At 46.3% G+C, this 21,715-nt stretch overlaps 1 protein-coding gene across 1 annotated transcript in view; it reads left to right on the forward strand.

Moving 5' to 3' along the window:
* MYO15A (myosin XVA) overlaps positions 1-21,715 on the forward strand; it is a 1,126,038-nt gene that overhangs the window by 812,901 nt on the left and 291,422 nt on the right. Inside the window, exon 50 of the mRNA XM_085631315.1 lies at positions 11,365-11,506. Coding sequence (XP_085487441.1) covers positions 11,365-11,506 — 142 coding nt within the window. The remainder of the gene's footprint in view (positions 1-11,364; positions 11,507-21,715) is intronic.

Raw genomic sequence — 21,715 nt, forward strand, 5'->3', positions numbered from 1 at the left:
GTAGTAGAGAGTGAGTAGTAGAGTGAGTAGTAGGGAGTAGTAGGGAGTAGTAGAGAGTGAGTAGTAGAGTGAGTAGTAGAGTGAGTAGTAGAGAGCAAGTAGTAGAGAGTGTGTAGTAGAGAGAGAGTAGTAGAGAGTAGTAGAGGGTGAGTAGTAGAGAGTGAGTAGTAGAGAGAGTAGTAGAGAGTAGTAGAGTAGTAGAGAGTGAGTAGTAGAGAGTGAGTAGTAGAGAGTGAGTAGTAGAGAGTAGTAGAAAGTGAGTAGCAGAGAGAGTAGTAGAGAGTAGTAGAGAGTAGTAGAGTGAGTAGTAGAGAGTGAGTAGTAGAGAGAGAGAGTAGTAGAGAGTGAGTGGTAGAGAGTAGTAGAGTGAGTAGTAGAGTGAGTAGTAGAGAGAGTAGTAGAGTGAGTAGTTGAGAGTGAGTAGTAGAGAGTAGTAGAGAGTAGTAGAGAGTGAGTAGTAGAGAGTGAGTAGTAGAGAGAGTAGTAGAGAGGGAGTAGTAGAGAGAGAGAGTAGTAGAGAGAGAGTAGTAGAGAGTAGTAGAGAGTGAGTAGTAGAGTAGTAGAGAGTGAGTGGTAGAGAGTAGTAGAGAGTAGTAGAGAGTGAGTAGTAGAGAGTAGTAGAGTAGTAGAGAGTAGTAGAAAGTGAGTAGTAGAGAGTGAGTAGTAGAAAGTAGTAGCGAGTGAGTAGTAGAGAGTGAGTAGTTTAATTTAAAAGGAACACAATGAGGAGGTTCATTTTGCCATAGAAATTATGATTAGTGAGGAAAAAAGAAAAATTAGGGCACATTTTGAGTGACTTATCAAATCCTCTTCTATTTCATTAAAAAATTCTGACATGCAGACTGAAACATGCACTTTCAATACCAGCAGCAGACTTCCCTGGTGAGCAGTAGCTTTACTACAGTGATCTAATGAGCAACTAGAGTGCTACCATTCAGAATTTATGGAAAATGTGGGACACATCTGAATGCCTTCTTGATGGAATCAAAGTAAACAAGCATTGAAAATGCAATAGGTCTCGCCCTCGTTTAAGTTAAAGCAATTCTGTTTGTAATTAGGTGGCTTTTTAGCTTTGCTTGTATTAGAGTTTTTCAAACTTTCATGTACATACCATGCATATGTATGCATATATGTATATGTTTGCATGAATTTATATTTATATAGATATGCAGATTATATTTATATGTTTATATATTCACTGAAAAAACCATAGGTTTCACACACGTTATAGTTACGAATTAGCATTTAAAAAACCTTGCAAATTCACTTAAAAAACCATAGGTTTCACACATGTTATAATTAGCTGGACATTTCACTCGTAAAAAAACAATGAAATTCCCCCGTTATAGTTAGTGCAGGCAACTATAACTCACGCGACCGCAATCCTCTGCTGATGACGTCAGATATTACATCACTGTATTTAGACACTTATTTACCTATGTCTTCTTCCATTAATCTTTAGCTATACATATGTTACAAATATTTATTTTTCATAAAGACACATATGTCATCAGTGATGTAATATCTGACGTCATCAGCAGAGGATTGCGGTCGCGTGAGTTATAGTTGCCTGCACTAACTATAACGGGGGAATTTCATTGGTTTTTTACGAGTGAAATGTCCAGCTAACTATAACATGTGTGAAACCTATGGTTTTTTAAGTGAATATATATATATATATATATATACACACACACATATGCACACACGCACATATTAATTTAAATAGTAAAAAATATAAAAACACAATAGTACCAAATATTTATGTCAATTAATTTCACTATTATTAATAAAATACCCAAACAATTCTCCAAATAATACACAACTAATTTTTGAAAAAAAGCACAAATTAATGAACCCCAGTATTTAAATAGATATGTAAATATTTTAAATCACTAAATATTGTAATGTTTACATAAATAATGTAATATAATAATGTAGAATTATTCGTTTGGTATTAATAAATAATTTAAATAAAATGCTACCCAAACAATCCCCAATAAATCCCACAATCTGATAAAAACATATAAAATATCAAAATAATTCATAACATCACAATAATTAAAGATATAGAGAAAATAATAGCTATTAAAATCATTGTCATACTTAACCTAATAATCATTTCACATTATTTAATATAGTTTTACAATGAAACACATAACACCCAATTTCCCAAATAAACCCAACAATTACATCATAAAACAATCATTAAACATAGATTTGTATATAAAATCAAAGAAAAAATATACCCAAAAGAAAATACATTAAAATGACATTATACACCACACTTTTATAGTAAACAATACTTTAAACATCAGTATTACTTTTATTCTCAAGACTCTGCAAGCATCATATGACTGATTATGATTCAGGAAATCTCTGTCTAACATAGAAAAAGGTTTGAGCCATCTGTATCACCAGAATACTTACTTGCCTTTTAGGGATATTAACTAGTGGTGTTTGCTGTGATTTCTCTCCAAAAGCATTCTACAGAGCCATCAAACATCTAGGCATGTGTTCTGCACAGAACAAGCCTTGTGCCCCATCATGTCTCAAAACCAGGGCCAGCCACTCTTTATCATGCTGTCTTGTTGTGACTGTGGCCCACTGCTGAACTTAAGCCCAATACTTTCGAACCGTTCTTCAATCCCTTTTGACTTTTGTTTGCCCGCAGTTGAACGTGTGGACAATACCTAAACAAAAATTTAAACAAGTTTCAAAATTTGTAAGCTCTTTTTTGGGAAAGCTCAAAACGTAGTTGGTGCTGCTTGATACAAAATACTGGTAAATCCAGTCAATCACCCTTGTGGAAAGTACAAATTGCTAGTTACTAATAGTTGGTATTAGACCCATTTGGCAAGATGTGAGTACATGGACATCTAATGGTCTACTATTGAAAAGAAAAAAAAGCTAATAATTGAATATTGGATTTTTATTGGTGTGTCATAGTGTCTGTTATTTGTATTTGCTATTTGAAATCACTCAGAAGAACGGTCTTTGGCCCCTGTGTGTGTATGTGTGTGTGTGTGTGTGTGTGTGTATGTATATATATATATATATTCACTGAAAAAAACATAGGTTTCAGGCACGTTATAGTTGGAAATTAGCATTTAAAAAACCTTAGAAATTCACTGGAAAAAACCCATAGGTTTCAGTGACGTTATAGTTAGTTGGACATTTCACTAGTATGAAACCATAGAAATTCGGGCGTAATAGTTAGTTTAGCTAACTATAACTCACGCCCCCGCAATACACTGCTGATGACGTCACATATTACATCATTCATGACATGGTCAGTGACGTCACTGATGACATCTCAAATTACATCACTGATGACATCATCCAGTGACTGTGTGTTTCTGTAAAGTTTAAATATGTTTTACATGTATGCCAAGGTGTATTGAAGAATGAGTGGGTGCATAAGTGTCTGGATGGAGGATTTAGTTTGTGCGTGACTGACTGTATAAGTGAGTGATTAAATGTGACTTACTGAATGCATGTGTTAGTGACTAAACTGTGTGAATGTCTGTATCAGTTTGTCTGTTGTGTAAGCTGCTGCATGGGTTGGTAAGTAGCTACATGAGTGTCTATATGGGTTATTAATTGGTTGCCTGAGTATTTGTATGGGAGACTGAGTGTGTGTGTGGGTGGGTGGGAGGTGCGTGACTCTGTGCATAGATGTGTGAGTGGTTGATTCACTGGGTGTATGGGTTCGAGAGTACAGCTGTATGTTGGAGAGCAAATGGATGTCTCAGTGGTACATGTCCAAGTAACTACATATGTAAAAGGCAGTGTATGTGAGAGTTGAAGTATATAAATGTCTATACGTGAGAGTCTGAGTGTGTGTGTGGGTGGGTGGGAGGTGCGTGACTCTGTGCATAGATGTGTGAGTGGTTGATTCACTGGGTGTATGGGTTCGAGAGTACAGCTGTATGTTGGAGAGCAAATGGATGTCTCAGTGGTACATGTCCAAGTAACTACATATGTAAAAGGCAGTGTATGTGAGAGTTGAAGTATATAAATGTCTATACGTGAGAGTCAGTGATTGTGAAAGTGGCTGTATGGATGAGTATGTACTTGTATCAGTGATTGTATAAGAGAGTAAGTATGTGTTAATATCTGTATGAATAAGTCAGGTGGTGTGTGTATAACTGTATAGGTGAGTAAATGGGAGTGTGATTGATTGTTTGCATTACTGTCTAGGTGTGTGAGTAACTCCATGGATAAGTGGCGGTGTGTAAGTGTCTGTATAGGTGTATGAGTGCATATGATATTGTTGTATTGAAGAGTGACTGCATGTATGAGTGAATGTATGGGTGAATGAGTGGATGTGTGTGTAGAGTCAGACCTATGAATCAGTGAGTGTGTATGTAGTAACTGATATTGGTGTGTCGATGGTTTCGAAAATGGTAGTCTGTATTTTACAGTGGGTGTATCAAAGGTTATATTAGAGTGTGAGGAGGTGCATCAGATTTTCACGTGGATGATGTAATCAGTGATGTCATCAGTGATGTCACTGACCATGTCATGAATGATGTAATATGTGACGTCATCAGCAGTGCATTGCGGGGGCGTGAGTTATAGTTAGCTGAACTAACTATAACGGCCGAATTTCTATGGTTTTGTACCAGTGAAATGTCCAATTAACTTTAATGTTTTTCAGTGGATGTCTAAGGTTTTTTAAATGCTAATTTCTAACTATAACGTGCCTAAAACCTATGTTTTTTCAGTGAATTTCAAAGGTTTTTTTAATGCTAATTCCTAACTATAACATACCAGTCGCGTTTCCAGAGTGGTGGAGAAAGGTGAGCGTGGCCTCCGAAACACCTCTTAGCAATCCCACTGTGTGGGATTTACTGGAGGTAACAGGAGGAGTAGTTAGCCTTCAATGTCAACCTTGGTGGCCAACTACCCATTTTATTACCACCAGTATGTCCCTCACAGCAGGATTGCTAACTTCTTATATCAGGCCCGCCCCCTCCCTGCACCACTGTGCAAACATGCCCCCTAGCATGTTGTATATTGGGGGATTAAGTCCCCTTGAATCATGAGAGTTCCTGGGGGCCAACTAGCCCACCAGGTACCTCCAGTAAGCACCACAGAGCTGCTTTGCAGAGAGGCGGTCCGAGGCCACGCCCCTTTTTAGACCTCTCTGCAACGCAGCTCATGGGCGCTTACTGGAGGTACCTGGTGGGCTAGTTGGCCCCCAAGGACCCACAGGATTGAAGGGGAATGAATTCCCCAACTTAAAACGTGCCAGGAGGCATGTTTGCACAGTGGTGCAGGGAGGGGGCAGGGCCTGATGTGACAAGTGTGCAAACGCACCCCGTGGCGTGTTTTAAGTTGGGGGATTAAGTCCCCTTAAATCCTGAGGGTCCCTGTGGGCCAACTAGCCCACCAGGTACCTCCAGTAAGTGCCACAGAGCTGCGTTGCAGAGAGGTGGTCCAAGGCCACGCCCCTTTTTACACCTCTTCGCAACGCAACTCTGTGGCGCTTACTGGAGGTACCTGGTGGGCTAGTTGGCTCCCAGGGACCCTCAGGATTCAAAGGGACTCAATCCCCCAACTTACAACGTGCCACAGGCCACCTCTACACACTTGTCACATCAGGCCCCGCCCCCTCCCTTTACCACTGTGCAAACGCACCCCGTGGCGTGTTTTAAGTTGGGGGCTTAAGTCCCATTGAATCCTGAGGGTCCCTGGGGTCCAACTAGCCCACCAGGTACCTCTAGTAAGCGCCACAGAGTTGCGCCACAGAGCTACGCTGCAGAGAGGTGTAAAAAGGGGTGTGGCCTCGGACCACCTCTGTGCAACGCAGCCCTGTGGCGCTTACTGGAGGTACCTGGTGGGCTATATAGCCCCCAGGGACTCTCAGGATTCAAGGGGAACTAATTCCTCACCTTAAAACACGCCACAGGGCGCGTTTGCACAGTGGTGCAGGGAGGGGGCGGGGCCTCTGGCGATTTGCCGGTTCTTTTTTGTGTGTATTTTTTGGGAGGGGACTCCCGTGGACCCCATCCCCCGGGACCTGGCAGCCCTGTTTTTTTTAAAAGTATGCGAAGGGGGACCGCGTGGCCCCCCTCCTGGGCCACTTCTAGCCCCGGGAACCCCATCCCCCGGGGCCTGGCCACTCCGTTGGTGACCGTGGGGGGAGCCCCAATGCCCCCACGGTCACTGCCAGCTCCCCGCCTCCTGCGGGAGCCGGCATTGCTTTTCCACAAGGGGAGCTGCTAACATGCAGCTCCCCTTGTGGAAAAGCAATCCTGCTTTGCTTCATTGAAGCGAAAGCAGGTTTCCCTGCTCTCGCTTCAATGAAGCAAAGCAGAGATTGCAATGACAGGGCGGGAGCCGCACGTCTCCGACCCTGTCATTGCAAACAGCAGTGTCCTGGGGGTGGGGACCCCGGGACACTGCAGGAGCCGGCCCTGGGGGGTGGCGGTCCCCAAGGCCATCAAGGGCTCCAGGAGGGGGGCCGCGCGGCCACCCTCCCTTCATTTTAAAAGCCCCGGGGAGGTGATGGTTCCCGGGGCGTGTGGGGGGGCTCGAGCCCCCCCCCACACCTTTTAAAATTAAAAAAAAGAGCCCCGGGGAGGTGGCGGTCCTTGGAGCTGTGGGGGGGCTGCGTGCCTCCCCGCAGTTTAGTATCAAAGGCCTGGGGAGGTGGCGGTCCTCTGGACTGCAGGGGGCCGTTGTGCCACCGCATACATTGTAATAAGCCCCAGGGAGGTGGTGGTCCCTTGGGCTGCGGGGTCCCGCAGGCCCCTGCTAATATTTTTTGGCAATGCCCCCGGGACCTGGTCCACCTGGGGTCCTCATTTAAATGAAGCGCGGGAGCAGTTCGGGCTGTAGCTTTGTCTAAAGTTTCCTATGGAAAATAACATGGGGAAATGCGTTTTGGGACACCCCTTTTTCTCGGCCCCCGCTTGGCGAATCACACCGAAAATATCAAGACAGGAGCTGACTGGAGCTGATCACTAGTTTTGAAAATTTCGCGAAGATTCGTCAACCGACGCCAAAGTTATTAGGAAAACAGAAAACGCTTTTCCTATGGAAACTAGGTCCTAACTATATCTACCTACTGGCGACCGCCAGTAGGTAATTTTTCTGGACAAAACACACAAGCTAAATTATTGATAAAACCATATATTTCACTAAAAAAAATCATCACTGATTTCATTTAATGTTTATGTAATTTAACTTCAGAATCCAAAATTCAGTATTTCTAATTTTATTCCTGTTCACTGCTGTGAGAAACCAAAATCAAAGCACCCATAGTCAACAATCAGTATCTCTTATGCATATGCTGTTGGAGTGTAGATTATGATTTACTTATGAGTTAATACAAACAATCAGCAAATACTACACAATAATAAAATGTAATCCTTTAAAAAGTAGAATTGTGAATAGAATTGTGATTACTAAATACATCAAAATACAAACCTTAGATTTCCTTGGTTACAACAATAGCGCAACCTGGTGATGTTCTAGGTTGTTGCTTCGGCTAAGGAAAAAGTAGTAACTAATTTTTCTCAGCTTTTCACTTGTGAATTATAGCACTAATGTAGGGGCAAAATCATTGTTTTTAAAATTGAAAGCCTGAATTGCACAATATAAGTTCTTAAACTTGTTTTTAAAATTAAAAGCCTGAATTGCACAATATATTGAAAAGCGCACTGTACCCTTACAAAAACTAACCTGCTGAACCCGGTCTTCCTCGGAGGGTTGCGTTGTGGAGGAGACGGCTAGAGGAGGCGGGTCACAGTCAGGAAGTGAAGGGAAGGCCAGCTACTTAGCACAGATGACAACGCGAGCGCGCAGAGGACGTGCGCAGCGGACGCGCCACCGGTGCACGGAAGGCAAGCCCGTCTGCGCCCATCCGCGCCCGAATGGGAGCAGAGGCCTGGAACCCTGGTCCCCGAGATCAGAAGATATACATCCTCCCAATTATGTGGACTACGACCCAGGTCGAGAGAGGAATGTATGCATGTTATTGAATTAATGAATGGATCAGAATCTTGCTCTCACTGTTCATTCAACCCAGCAAATATTACTCCAACACTCCAAAGAATAGAAGGGCAGAGGGATCAAAAGATGATACTCCTCAACTGCAGGTCCCTCCCGAAACATGTGGGGGAAATTAATATTCTATTAAGAGATGAACAACCGGAGGTGGTGTTTCTAACTGAAACTTGGCTCCACAAGGATTCAGAACCTGATGTAATTCAAGCACTAACACCAGGTTATCACATAATAAGGCATGATAGGAAAAATAAAAATGGGGGAGGTATCGCATCATTTAAAAAAATCATTTGAGGGGTCGCATAGAACCTGACATTATAGCAGACTGCGAAAGCATGGCATTTGCGATCACATTTACCGCCACTACGACGCTTTCAGGGATCCTAATTTACCGCCCACCGGGCCCTTTTGGCCAGTTTACTAAATCACTTATAGATGCCTCTGCCAGATTGGCAAGCACCTCACCCAATCTGACAGTTTTAAGAGACCTGAATCTACATTTTGAAAAACCACTTAAAGCGGAGGCAGAAGGCTTGACTCAAGACTTACACGCCATCCAACTTTTACAAAAGGTGCCCAGCCCAACACACGAGAAGGGCCATTTTCTGGACCCAGTCTTCTCAAACCACACACAGCTTAGCTCAGGAAGCCCCAGTACAGTCCCATGGTCGGATCACTATTTAGTCCCCATCACCTGGAAAGCCCCACTTAAGATTGAAGGGAAACAACCCCGTAAGAAATGGACACGCAACATTGTCATTAGAGACCTGGAAAGAGGTCTTGAAAAATACAAAACCAGGGATTAGTGCCTCACTGGATGCTACGGCCCCTTATAAATGGACTCAGGAGAAGCAGCAAGAAAAACAGACACCATGGTACTCATCTAATTTAAGAGAATTTAAACAGAAATGTAAGAAATTAGAGAGAGCATGGAGAAAGGATTTTAATGAGGGGAAAAAACAAAAATATAGAGAAGCTATTAAAACATACCAACTAGAAATAAAAAAAGCACAAGCCCGTTTCTACGAGGAAAAAATAACAGCAGCGGTGAACACACCCAGGGAAATCTTTCAGATTACTAAATCACTTACTATGGGTGTGGAGTTGGATCCACCACTAGCATCGGCCCAGACTAGGTGCGATTGATTAGCAGAATTTTTTAACAAAAACATTCTAGATATTTACGACTTGTTCCCCCATAACACAAACATAAATAATGGAGAGCAGGAAATCGAATCCACATATGACATGACTCCATGTCTAGATAACTTCCCTACCATGGACTTGGCCACACTGTCACAAATCTTTGCGCAAGTTAAGTCGGGTTCTCCACTAGACCCAGCACCTTTGTCAAAACTCCGCAAAGTAGAAGAAACTGTCCTCCCAGCCCTGCTAGAGGTACTAGATTCCTCGCTATCTAGCAGGATGGTACCTCAGCCTTGGAAACACGCCATGGTAAGGGCCATCTTAAAAAGCCCAATCTGGACCCGGAGATTTGGAGTAAGTACCGGCCTGTCTCTTTGCTTCCAGGGAACAGCAAAATCCTGGAGAAATATGTAAACAAACATCTCTCCGGAATCTTAAGAGAATCATGCCTTGCTTGATAAAAGTCAGACAGCATTCAGATCTAACCATGGGACAGAGACAGCTCTTGTGGCGGTCGTGGAGGAATCCAGAAAAATTCTTGATCAGGGAGGGACTGTAGCAGTGATTTTACTCGACCTGAGCTCTGCATTCGACACTGTCAACCATAACATCTTGATTGACAGGCTCAGAGGGGAGGGAGTGTCCGGCAAAATTATAACCTGGATTGAATCCTTTCTACAAGCGAGAACATTCCAGGTGTTCGAGGGGAATTGTATCTCCAAAAGCTGGCCTCTTACTTGCGGAGTCCCCGAGGGCTCATCATTGAGCCCAACCCTGTTCAATGTATATCTTAAACCCCTGGCATAGGTAGTCATCCCCTATGGGATCCAAATCATTACCTACGCTGACGACACACAATTGGTGGTAGCTCTAAAACAGCCAAAGAGTACTCCAATTAACCTTGAAGCATGCATGGAAGCGGTAGCGACCTGGATGAATCAGTCTTGCCTCAAACTTAATGGAGACAAGACAGAGCTTATGATCCTGAATAACAATCCAGGTCCCCCAAGGGAAAAAACAGGACTAAGCTGGTCAAAATGCCTGGGACCAGCCCCAACCCCGAAAGAGCATATTAAGAGTTTAGGCGTCTGGCTAGATAAATCCCTCAACTTCAAGAGCCAGGCTATCAGGGTGGCAGCAGGCTGCTTTGGAATTATCAGAATGCTACGAAAAGTCCTAACATTACTACCGAGCCATGCACGACGGGTCATTGTATTGGCACTGGTGCTCTCAAGACTAGATTTTGGAAATGCCTTATATTTAGGAACTACAGAGGCAACGATAAGGAAGTTGCAGGTGGTGCAGAACTGTGCAGCTAGGTTACTCCACCACACCCCCCACCGCTACTCTGTGAAACCTACACTAAGAAAACTCCATTGGCTGCCAATCGCAGAACGGATTAAATTTAAAGCTTTATTCATAGCGCACAAAACCCTTAGGGAGACAGGCTCAAAGATAAATCAGCCTCTTATAAAATTTTATCAGCCATCAAGATGTCTCTGATCAGCGAACCAGCTGCGGGCATCAATCCCTAAAATAAAGAGAGCTCGATCAGGGGGTCGGATGTTCTCTTTTAATGCAGCTAGACTATGGAACTCCCTTCCGGAGCGACTGCGTGCAACTGTCAACCACCTATCCCTCCGGAAACAGTTGAAAACGTGGCTCTTCCAGAATCTGCCCCAATAAGGTTGTTCGTACGCTGGTCCTTACCTGCAGTCAAAATAGCGCGGGATGCCTAAGGGTAGCCAGGTGCTCTACAAATGCTAAATAATAATAATAATAATAATAATAATAATAATAATAATAATTGTGTTTCATACCCCATTAAATAAGTAGTGAAAACAATGTAAAGCCACTGCTCTACATTTATGCCCTGGCCCAAAACGTCACGTAAAAGGGTGTTCATTTGCTTTATACACAAGCAGTTACGATTGTTCTAAAAGGGCTCTCCACTTGTCTTGGGCACCACTTGATGTACAATGGCCTGCATAGAGCAATCTGCTCCTATCCACTTTTGTGACATAAGCGGCAATGGGTGCTGCCCGTGGAAGGTTTAATACTTCTCCAATCAAATTTGAATCTTTGAACAAGTTAATATAGTGTTTCATGAAAAATCCAAACCTGGTTTTTGAGTGTTGCTTTGTCATCATTTTGTTCCGCTTATGCATTACTCACATATTTTTCAATCTTTCCAACCAGCTACACAGATATAATGTTTGTGACCATCCTGTCCCAGAACATGCTAGAGTTCAACCTCACCAACGAGAAGCTGATCCTCTTCTCCTCCAGGGCACCGCAGGTCAAAACCATGATCGACTTCTTCATTACAGAGCTCAAGAAGGTAGGATATGCCTTGTTGAAACATAACATGGTGAAAGGTAGCACTGTCACTTATTCACAGAAGAGCTCCTTCTCCTTTATTCAAGACTAAGGGGGTCATTACGATAGCGGGCAGATTGCCACTGCCCGTATGGCAGTGGCAATCCGCCCGCTAAACTCCTCCGCCCGCATGACTTTTCCCCTCACCACATTACGATGGCGGGGGCGGGACCCCAGCGGACGAGAAGACCATCCACCGGTTTTCCGCCAGTAGGCAATCCGCCCGATTGCCTACTGGACGGAAAAGCCCAGGAATATGGGGGATGATGGCGGGAAATTGCCTTTCCATGGCGGAAACACCGCCATGGAAAGGCAGGCGGTTTTGGCTTTGGAGGCCTGTTCCGGGCCCCCATGGTGTTCGAGGGGGTGGGGGGTGCACCTGCATTGTCATGGACATGGTGGCAGGCACCTCATGTGCCTGTCACCTTGTGCATGACAATGCACACAGTGCATTCACAGCATTGTGGCGGGTGGTGCTGTGAGCACCGCCCACCACAATGCTGGGAATGGAGGATACCACCACCTCGGTGGCGGTGGCATCCTAATTGCAGGTGCAGGACCGCCGCACCACTGGCGGCTGGTCCCAGCACCGCTAGGGTGGCAGGCGGACTAAAGTCCGTCCGCCATCCTAATGGGCCCCTTAGACTCACTATCTCGGCGAGTGGGAAAAAATTGTGGGGTGGAGATGGTCAGTGAGCTTCTTTTATGGCTGTATGGGCCTAAAGTTCATCAGCTCATCCAGTCCCATGGGCAGCCATTGTCAAGACTATGACATCTGGTAAGATCCCCCATGTGGTTTCAATATCTGATCATCGAAGTCTTGGTGTGCCAGAGTTAAAAGCAAACCCTTCCAGTAGCCATATTTCCACTGACCAAAAAAAAAAGATGTTTGTGTGGCACTATGGATTGTATTATTGTAGGAGAACTCTCCTAATGCCAAGTAGGAAACCCAATCACTCTAGGTCAGAGGTCTTCAAACATTTAGATGCTGTGGCCCCTTGTCAAATTTCTTTAGGCATAAGGACCCCCTTCTGATAAGACTTACTAGAACCTGGTACTTCTCATCATCAACAAATATCGCCAATCATAAACGCCCCAAATTCCCACAGCAAATAATCCTTACGGTGGGGAAATAATATTAACATGTTTAGCAAACCAAAGGTCAGTGGACGTGGGAGTGTAGTCAAAGGTGTAGCTAAATACAAAGGGCCTCATTTATGAGGAATTGGTTAAGGCAGAGTCTTCTTGCAGTGCTGCCCTATGCCAATGTGTAAGGGCTGGAATGCACTGTATGTATGAAATACAGTGCATTCCTGTCCTTTTCCCTTGCGTTGGAGCACAAATTGGGCATAGCACCAACATAGGCAGGATTGCCTTTATACAGGAAAGGGTACCTTTCTTCAAAAAACAATCCAAAAGGTGTTTTCCTCTTTCTATTTGAGCTGCAGAATGCAGCACAATGCAGCACACATGAAAAAGAGGAACCAATGAGGAGAAATGAAAGAATTTCTCCCCTTATGCCTCTGCTGCGGAGGCGTCTGTTTTTGCAGCTGCCCTAGGTTTACTTGATTTTGTAAATATGGGGCAGCAGCAAAATCCATAGGTGTTGCATGGGAACCTTACGCAAAGCCCATTGAACACCTCCTTGACGCAATGACTTGTGCTGCTATGTCTTATTCCATATCTATGAGGCCATGCAAAGCTATGCAGGGTGACTTGCACCGTCTCATAGGGTTTGTTGAGGTGCTTCCTCTGGCGATGCAAGCCTCTCAGAAATAAGCGCCAAAATATTCTGTACGTTTTTTAGGTCTTTCACCATCAATAATGGACAGTGTAATGAAAAATACATTTAAAAAGTTGGTACTTAGTGAGAAATGTACTGAAGGACATTATGAATCCTTTATTAGTTAATGCACTGCAGAGGTCTACGTGTAACCAGAGAGCCACAGAATTAAATCTTGATTGGTGCAGTGGAGAATAGTGACATGCATTTTGACTACTACAAGATCAAAGCCAATGACAGAAAGCGCTGTGAATATGTAAGTCATTATTTTATGCTTGCATTACACACACTTTAATATAGAATGCTACACAACGTGCAAATAGTTTTACAATAATATAGTGCTTCCAAAATGTAGATTTGAGTAATACCAGAGCATAAGTAATGCAATTTTATTTTACATAACTGTGCATTATACACCTCTTTAGGAGTAGTAAGGGCTGTGTAAATGCAGTTAAAATTAAAAGCAAGCACTTCACAGCCCAGTTGTTAACTCTTTGCACTACCACTCAAAAAAACAAATCTTTGTCATCACAAAGCTTTGAGTGATTTGAACAATTAAAGCCAGAACCAGCTCCAAAGCACCCTTTTCACTTGCAGAATAACTGATAGGCACATTTGCATTTGATTCAGGCAAAGCAGGTACTCTGGAATGCCTTTTTTTTCAAGCACTAGAGAGTCCGTTGATAAAACTTCGGCTGATAAGGATCTAAATTAGCTGCCCGAGGACAGCTGTCTTTTTCCAAAAGGAAAGCAAATGTTTTTGATTACTGTCACAAGTGAAGCTGGGGAATGCGCGACCCCCTTCTCAGGACTCCAGGCCCCCCCTGGGGGTCGCGGCTCACAGATTGAAGACCTCTGCTCTAGGTGGTATTACAAAAACATCGAAGGTATTGTTCCAGGTTTTTATTCAGGCTCTCAGTCTGACTGTTGGTCCGAGGGAAGGGAACTGGAAGACAGGGTAGCCTCAGTTTGGAGAGACCTACAAAAAGCTTTCCAGAAATAAAAAGTATATTGAGGATCAGAAATAATGACTCATGGTAGACCAGGAAAATAGAAAATCTCTCGCAAAGATTTCACCAAGTGTCTTGGCTGAAGGCACAGGCCGTAAAATTATCCATTTTAGAAAAAGAGTCAACAGTCACCATAATTACTAATGTACTTAATGGTACAGGCCTAAATGTAGGGTTCAGTATCTTGACTGACAGAAGACTACCGAAAAGATTGGCTAATCAAGTCAATCGTAATTCTAATCCCTATATGCCTAGCTACAGGAGAATCATGGCACCTCTTGAGTACTTTTGTCTTCAATACTTTAGTTAGACTGAACAGAACCTTCCCTTTAACCCCTTCCATGCTGCGCAGATTCCGCCGCTGTGCTGACGGAATCTTGCGCGGGCGTGGTCATGATGGAACGGTTCCGTCATGAGCACAGCTCAACCGTGGCTCATGACGGAACCGTTCCGTCATGAGCACCGAAGGGGTTAAAGAATAAAGTTCCTTGTTTACATAGAGTTCCTTGTACATTTTTCAACTTTTCTTGAGGTGCTTTGTCATATTCAGGTTTTACCCTTTCCAGAACAGACTGTACTAATCTAATGATTTTATTGGAAGGAAGACCTAGCTGGTGGTACATTGTTGGAGTGTGAGGATATTTACATGAAAGACCATCAGCAAGAATGTTTTGCGAGCCTCTAATGTACATGATGTAGAAACCATATTGATTTGAAAAATCTGCTGTTTTTACACTGCACATTCATGAGATACTGTAGATTTGTGTGATCTGTCATGACCGCAAAAGGTTCTCAAGTCCCCATCAAACAATGTCTCCATTTAGAGCAGGCTAACTGTATGGAAAGAAATTCTCTATCCAGAAATGAATAGTTCCTCTCTGAATCAGCCAGAGTATGTGAGAGATAAAAGATGGGATGTTCTAACCCGTCATCTTGTTGGAGTAGCAGTAAAACGGCACCGATACCTCTATCCAAGGCATCTGTCTCAACTATGAATTTGTGTGTCGGATCAGGATTCCAAAAACAGGTGCTTGGGTGAAGACTTATTTCAATTCTCGAAAAACAGTGTCAGCTTGTAAGTCCCAACAGAAACCCTGAAGCAGCATCTCCCTCCATAGTATTTCTGTAATTTGACAGGTGAGGAAAGCAAAATTATCAATGAACTGGCGATAAAAATAGAAAAATAGAATGACGTTGGCAAAACCAAGGAATTGCTGGGTCTCCTTGATGTTAGTTAGAGGGGGAAAGCCATCCTAATACTACAGCAGCCTCTTTTGCATCCATTAATATTCCTTAGCTGTTCAGTCAAAGTCCAAGATATTCAACTCCAGAAAGATGGAAATAACACTTCTCAGGGTTACAACATAATTGGTTCACACGAAGTCTGTCTAGCACCTGACATAAATGAGACTAGTGTAAAAATTTATTTTTGGAAAATACCAAAATGTCATCCAGGTAAATGACAACAAATTGATTTAGGATGTCAGAAAAAATGTGATCCATGAATTGTTGGTAAAATGATGGGGTATTACTCAAACCAAAGGGCATTACCTGATATTCGAAGTGGCCTAATGGTGCTCTAAAGGCGGTTTCCTCTCATCGCCCTCCTTCATATGTAAAAGGTGGTACACTCCAGCTAGATCAAGTTTGGTGAATATTTGAGACCTTTTTACAGATTCCAAAATGTCTTTAATCAGTGGAAGAGGATAGCAATCATTGATGGTAATTTTATTTAGTCCTCTGTAGTCAATACAGGGTCTTAATTCATTGGATTTTTTGGGGTACAAAAACATTGAGGCTCTCGCAGGAGTGGATGATCGTCTAATAAGGCCATTCTGTAAATTGTGCTCTAGATATTATTTAATTACCTCTTTCTCCAAATTGGAAAGAGAATAAATTATTTCAAAGGACACAGTTGTTCCAGGTTCGATAGATTTAGTTCCTTTGATTTCTCAAAGAGATCTGTGTAGTGGTGGTACAATTATGTTACTCCTTGTAGGGAATTTATAATTTCAGTTTTGGGGATTAGACCTGGAGTGCACTCTTTAGGACAGTGGTACTCAAAGTACAGCCCATGGATGCTGGTGGCCTGTGGGTTTCCTCCTTGCTGCCCTCAGACATTCCTAGGAAAGGGCAGTAGAATAAAGCAGTCCGAGTTCTGTTTTTGTCTTTTATTTTTTGCTAACCAATCAACATCATTTTCTGGTTTTGGACTTTTTTTCTATAGTCAGTTCAGCTTATTTTATGATGAGGTCTACATTGCTAAAAGAACAAGCTGAAATGACCTTAGACACAAAACCCAGAATCTGAAATGAAGGAAAGGATGTTGCACGGGTACATTTGTTTGCACTCTTTTGGCTTTATTTCTCCAGGCAATTCAGCCTGTACTGCTAGCTAGGCAGCCTTGCTCATAGGTGAATGTTTAAGTGATTGGTATGTGGATGTCTATGGAAAAACTATACAGTGAACATAAGTGTAATGGGCAGGGTTAGTGCGAAGGAGGTGGGTCAGCAGGTGCTTAAAAGACTAAAATATTGTGTAAATATTTTGTTGGGTCTTTAACCTACAGGGAACTGCATAGATATGTGATGGCCATATTGTAAATGAAATATTATTGCAAGTTAAACCAATATATAGAAATTCATTGTTTTGGTAGGAAAGCTCAGTTTGATCACTGTCATTGTTGCTACGTTTCCCAGGTCCAGACATAATTGACTGCTCTAGTCCAGGTTTCTTTTTTAGTTCCATACACGACAATAGATACAATTTACCTGGAACACTCCGAATTCTTTAAGCACAAGACAGCTTTGTTTTAGCTGTATCCATCTAAAATTGCCTGTGCTTCATGTAAGTCAATCCCTCAATTTGTTTTCAAAATTTCTCTCTTTGCAGTCTGAACATGTTTTCATGCATGTAATTATTGGCTTTGTAGGCCTATTTTCTAATGGAATACTAAAAGCTAGAATCCCAGAATTCAAACTAAAAACAAAACTGGAGTGGGGCAGCACATCCCCCATGAACCTTGGATACTTAGCAGGGCTGCACTATAGACTTTAGATGTCTGTGTCTAACCAGAATGTCACTGACTTGAATCCTGGTTATTACAAATTTTTAAAAATGCATACACACAGGTTAAGATTGGCTGCTGCAAAATCATACATGCCAATAGACCCAATTCAGGCAGGATACTCCAGGTTTTTGAAGCCAAAATTGACTTTATATTAGGTGTCTTCAGACTAAAATTGCCTTGGTTTCAACATAAGCCAATGGGGAAAATACATTCCCTCATTTTTTATAAATCTTTCAATTGCCAGTTTTGAAAAGGTGTGTTTTTATTACTGTCCCGACAATCTTCCAGCATTGATGTGGCCCTCGAGCACATCCCAGACTGTACTTTGTGGCTGATGAAAAAATGTTTATGAGTACCCATGAATCTGAAAGAAACACGTTAGTTAGATTCCTCACCTTAGAATATCCCCAGGCGTCAGACTGGATCCGGAAGATTTTTCGTCAGCAATACCCCTTGCGCGTCGCTAGGCGTCGTCTGCGGCTCCGCGTCCGTCGTCGGCGTCGTGCGCCGGAATGACGTCGTCGGAGTACTTAGACGCCGCCCTCGCGCGCTGACGTCAGTTCTTCTTTTTTCCGCGCCAGTAAGCGCAGATCCGGGAGAGCTACCCCTTTTAGTCTTTTTTGACTAAATCTTTTTGATCATTTTTGATCCTTGTCTGTCGACATCTGGTGCCGGTAGGATGCCTGGGTTCAAGGCTTGCGAGGATTGCCATCGACTGATGTCGGTGACCGATCACCACCGCCGGTGCCTCTACTGTTTAGGCCCCGACCACGACGCGGAGTCGTGCAACGACTGCCAGGCCCTGACTTTGAAGGCTAGGCGGGAGCGGTCCCGCAAGCTTCTCGAGCTTCGCCACTCGGCTCCGCGTCGTGCACGATCCCGGTCCAGGAGGAGGTCCAAGGATCGCTCGCGGAGCCCTAGCCGACGCCATCGATCGTCCGGCTCCAAGTCGTCGGGTAAGTCCAAACGCTCAAAGAAGTCCAAGAGGCGACACCGCTCTTCGGACTCCCCTCGCCGGTCGCGCGACTCGGCCGAGGGTCAGGGTGGTTCCACCCCCGCGGCTCCGGCGGAGCCGCAGGCGCCGCGTCCGCCCCCACACCTTCCGGTCCCTGGGACTGACGCGGCGCCGGCGGAGATCAGTGCCTTCCTCTCGGCCATGAGGAGCCTGGCCCCGCCGTCGACGCCCGCTGGCGCGCCTTCGGGCCCCGCGGACTCGACTGGGCGACTTTGCCTGCCGGCGGCTCCGGCCCCGGCGCCGTCGACGACTCCGGTCTCGACGCCGCAGGTCCCCGCGGGGCCCATGCCTGGGCCCCCGCCGACGCCGGTTGACCTAGTCACTCCTCCACCGGCGCCGGCGAATGAACCACCGACGCCGTCACCGGCGCCGCCGGCGCACACGCCTACACCTCCGGCGCCGCCGACGCCTTTGGCGCCGACACCGCCCCAGTTTAGCCCTCCTCCGGACCCGGCGCCGCCACGGCGTCGACCGACGCCGCATCCGACGCCGCTTGAGTCCTACCATCTCTACAGTCCGGTTCCGATCGTTTCTCCTGTTTATCAGGAATCGGAAGAAGGGGGCGACTGGGAGGGGTTCGAGGACCCTATGGCTGTTCAGTCACAGCTTTCTCAGGACTGGGCAGATGAACTGGGGGAGGCCAGTGGGCTGGACACCTCGCCAGACACTGGATTCACTTCTCCTTCGACCGTGGCTTCGGAGGAGGGTGCAGCATTTTCTGTGGTGCTGCGCAAGGCGGCCGAGGCCCTTGGGCTCGAGTTGCCTGCCGTGGCTGTGAGGACTAACATCCTCACTGAGGTGCTTCAAACCTCAGCAAGCTCCACTGAGCCTCTGCTGCCGTTCAATGAGGCCCTCACTGACGTTCTGCAAGGCACCTGGTCCAAGCCCTCCACAGTTCCTCCTGTGGATAGGAACGTTGCCAGGCGCCACCGCCCCGCTCCGGGCGACCCCAGTTTCCTGTCCCAACACCCCACCCCCGAGAGTCTGGTTATCCAGGCCTCTACCTCCCAATCCTCCTTCCCGACCGCTCCGCCGGACCGGGATTCCAAGAGACTCGAGCAGTTTGGCAAGAAACTGTTCTCGTCCCTTAGTTTGGGCCTGCGGTCCTTGAATACCGCCTGTCTCTTGGACCGTTATTCCCATTCCCTGTGGGATACGGTGGAGGACGTGCTGCCCCTGTGTCCGGAGGAGGTCCGGACGCGTCTTAACCAGGCTTTGGCCGATGGGAGGGATGCAGCACGGCACGCCATACGATGTGGGCTTGACACCACGGACTCGCTGGGTCGGGCGATTTCCACCACGGTGGCGCTCCGCCGCCACGCCTGGATGCGGTCCACGTCATTTTCCGGGGATGTCCAGAACACCCTCATGGACATGCCCTTTGATGGCACTCGCCTGTTTGGTGAGAAGGCGGACAGTGCCCTGAACCGCTTTAAGGACTCCCGGGCTACGGCCAAGTCCTTGGGCCTCTCGGCTCCGCGGGCGCACACCTCCGCTTTTCGCCCCTTTCGTGGCCAAGGAAGGGGCGCCTCCTCACGTCCGCAAAGCCACCAGCCGCAGAACCAACCTGCGCGCGGTCGCGGACGTGGTTTCCGCCGTGGCGGAAATGGAGGCCGACGTGGTCAGCCCACTTCCACCCCGGCAGCATCCACCTCAAAGCCCTCCTAGTCCGAGCTTTCAGGCCCATACCACGCCGGTGGGCGGCAGAGATCGCCATCACCTGCTCCACTGGCGGTCCATAACATCGGACAGGTGGGTGCTGCAAATCGTCCGAAGGGGCTACTCCCTCCCCTTCGAGACGACCCCTCCAGCCATGCCACCGCAGCACCACCGTATCTCGGGGATCATTTGAATCTTCTCCGCGAGGAAGTTTCGGCTCTCTTGGCCAAGGGGGCCGTCGAGCGCGTTCCGAGTCCAGAAGTAGGTCGTGGTTGTTATTCCCACTACTTTCTGGTTCCCAAGAAGGGCAAGGGGGGCCTACGCCCTATCTTGGATCTCCGGAACGTCAATGCCTTCCTCCGAAAGGAAAGGTTCAAGATGCTAACGTTGGCTCAGGTTCTAGCTGCCCTAGACCCCGGAGACTGGATGGTAGCGTTGGATTTGCAGGACGCATATTTCCATATCCCCGTCCTGCCGGCCCACCGGCGTTACCTGCGGTTCACGGTGGGCCAAGAGCACTTTCAGTTTACCGTGCTCCCCTTCGGTCTCACCAGTGCCCCTCGGGTATTCACGAAAGTGATGGCGGTGGTCGCAGCTCATCTGCGCAGATCAGGGGTTCCAGTCTTCCCCTATCTCGACGACTGGTTGTTGAAGGCGGCCTCGCCCCAGGCAGTCGTCTCCCACCTCCAGACTACGGCGGATCTCCTGCATTTGCTGGGGTTTTCCATCAACGTGCCGAAGTCACACCTGAGTCCCTCTCAGAAGCTCCTCTTCATCGGAGCGGTTCTCGATTCGGCGCAGTTCCGGGTCCATCCACCGGAACAGCGGGTCCGGGATATACAGGCCCTGATTCCCATCTTTCGACCTCTATCCCGGGTTTCGGTCAGGCTAGTGTTGCGGCTTCTGGGGCTGATGGCCTCCTGCATCCTACTAGTGCATCACGCCAGGTGGCGCATGCGGGCTCTGCAGTGGGACCTGAAGTTTCAGTGGGCCCAGCATCACGGCAACCTGTCCGACCATGTCTTGATCTCGGAGGGCACTGCACAGCAGTTGCAGTGGTGGCTCACGGACCGCGAGTGGGTCAAGGGCAAGAGCCTCTCCCTTCCCCAACCGGAGCATGTCGTAGTGACGGACGCGTCCCTCCTGGGATGGGGTGGCCATATGGGAGAGGCGGAGATCAGAAGCATCTGGTCTCCGGCGGAGTCTCGTCTCCACATCAACCTGTTGGAGTTGAGAGCGATCCGGCTTGCACTGAAAGCCTTCCTTCCCTCTGTCAGGGGAAGTGTCGTGCAGGTGTTCACGGACAACACCACCGCCATGTGGTATTGCAACAAACAGGGCGGGGTGGGGTCGTGGACCCTTTGTCAGGAGGCTCTGCGCCTCTGGACGTGGCTGGAACACCAGGGCGTCACCCTAGTGGTTCAACATCTGGCGGGCTCTCTGAACGCCAGAGCAGACGAACTCAGCCGCCGGTGCATGATGGATCACGAATGGCGTCTGAACTCCGAAGTGGCGCAAGGTCTCTTTCAGCAGTGGGGAGAGCCTTGGTTAGATCTATTCGCCACCGAAGAGAACGCGCAATGTCAGCAGTTCTGCGCGTTGGAATTTCCAAGGCGGCACTCGCTCGGCGACGC

This window comes from Triturus cristatus, chromosome 10 (genome assembly GCF_964204655.1).
Source record: "Triturus cristatus chromosome 10, aTriCri1.1, whole genome shotgun sequence".
NCBI lineage: Eukaryota > Metazoa > Chordata > Amphibia > Caudata > Salamandridae > Triturus > Triturus cristatus.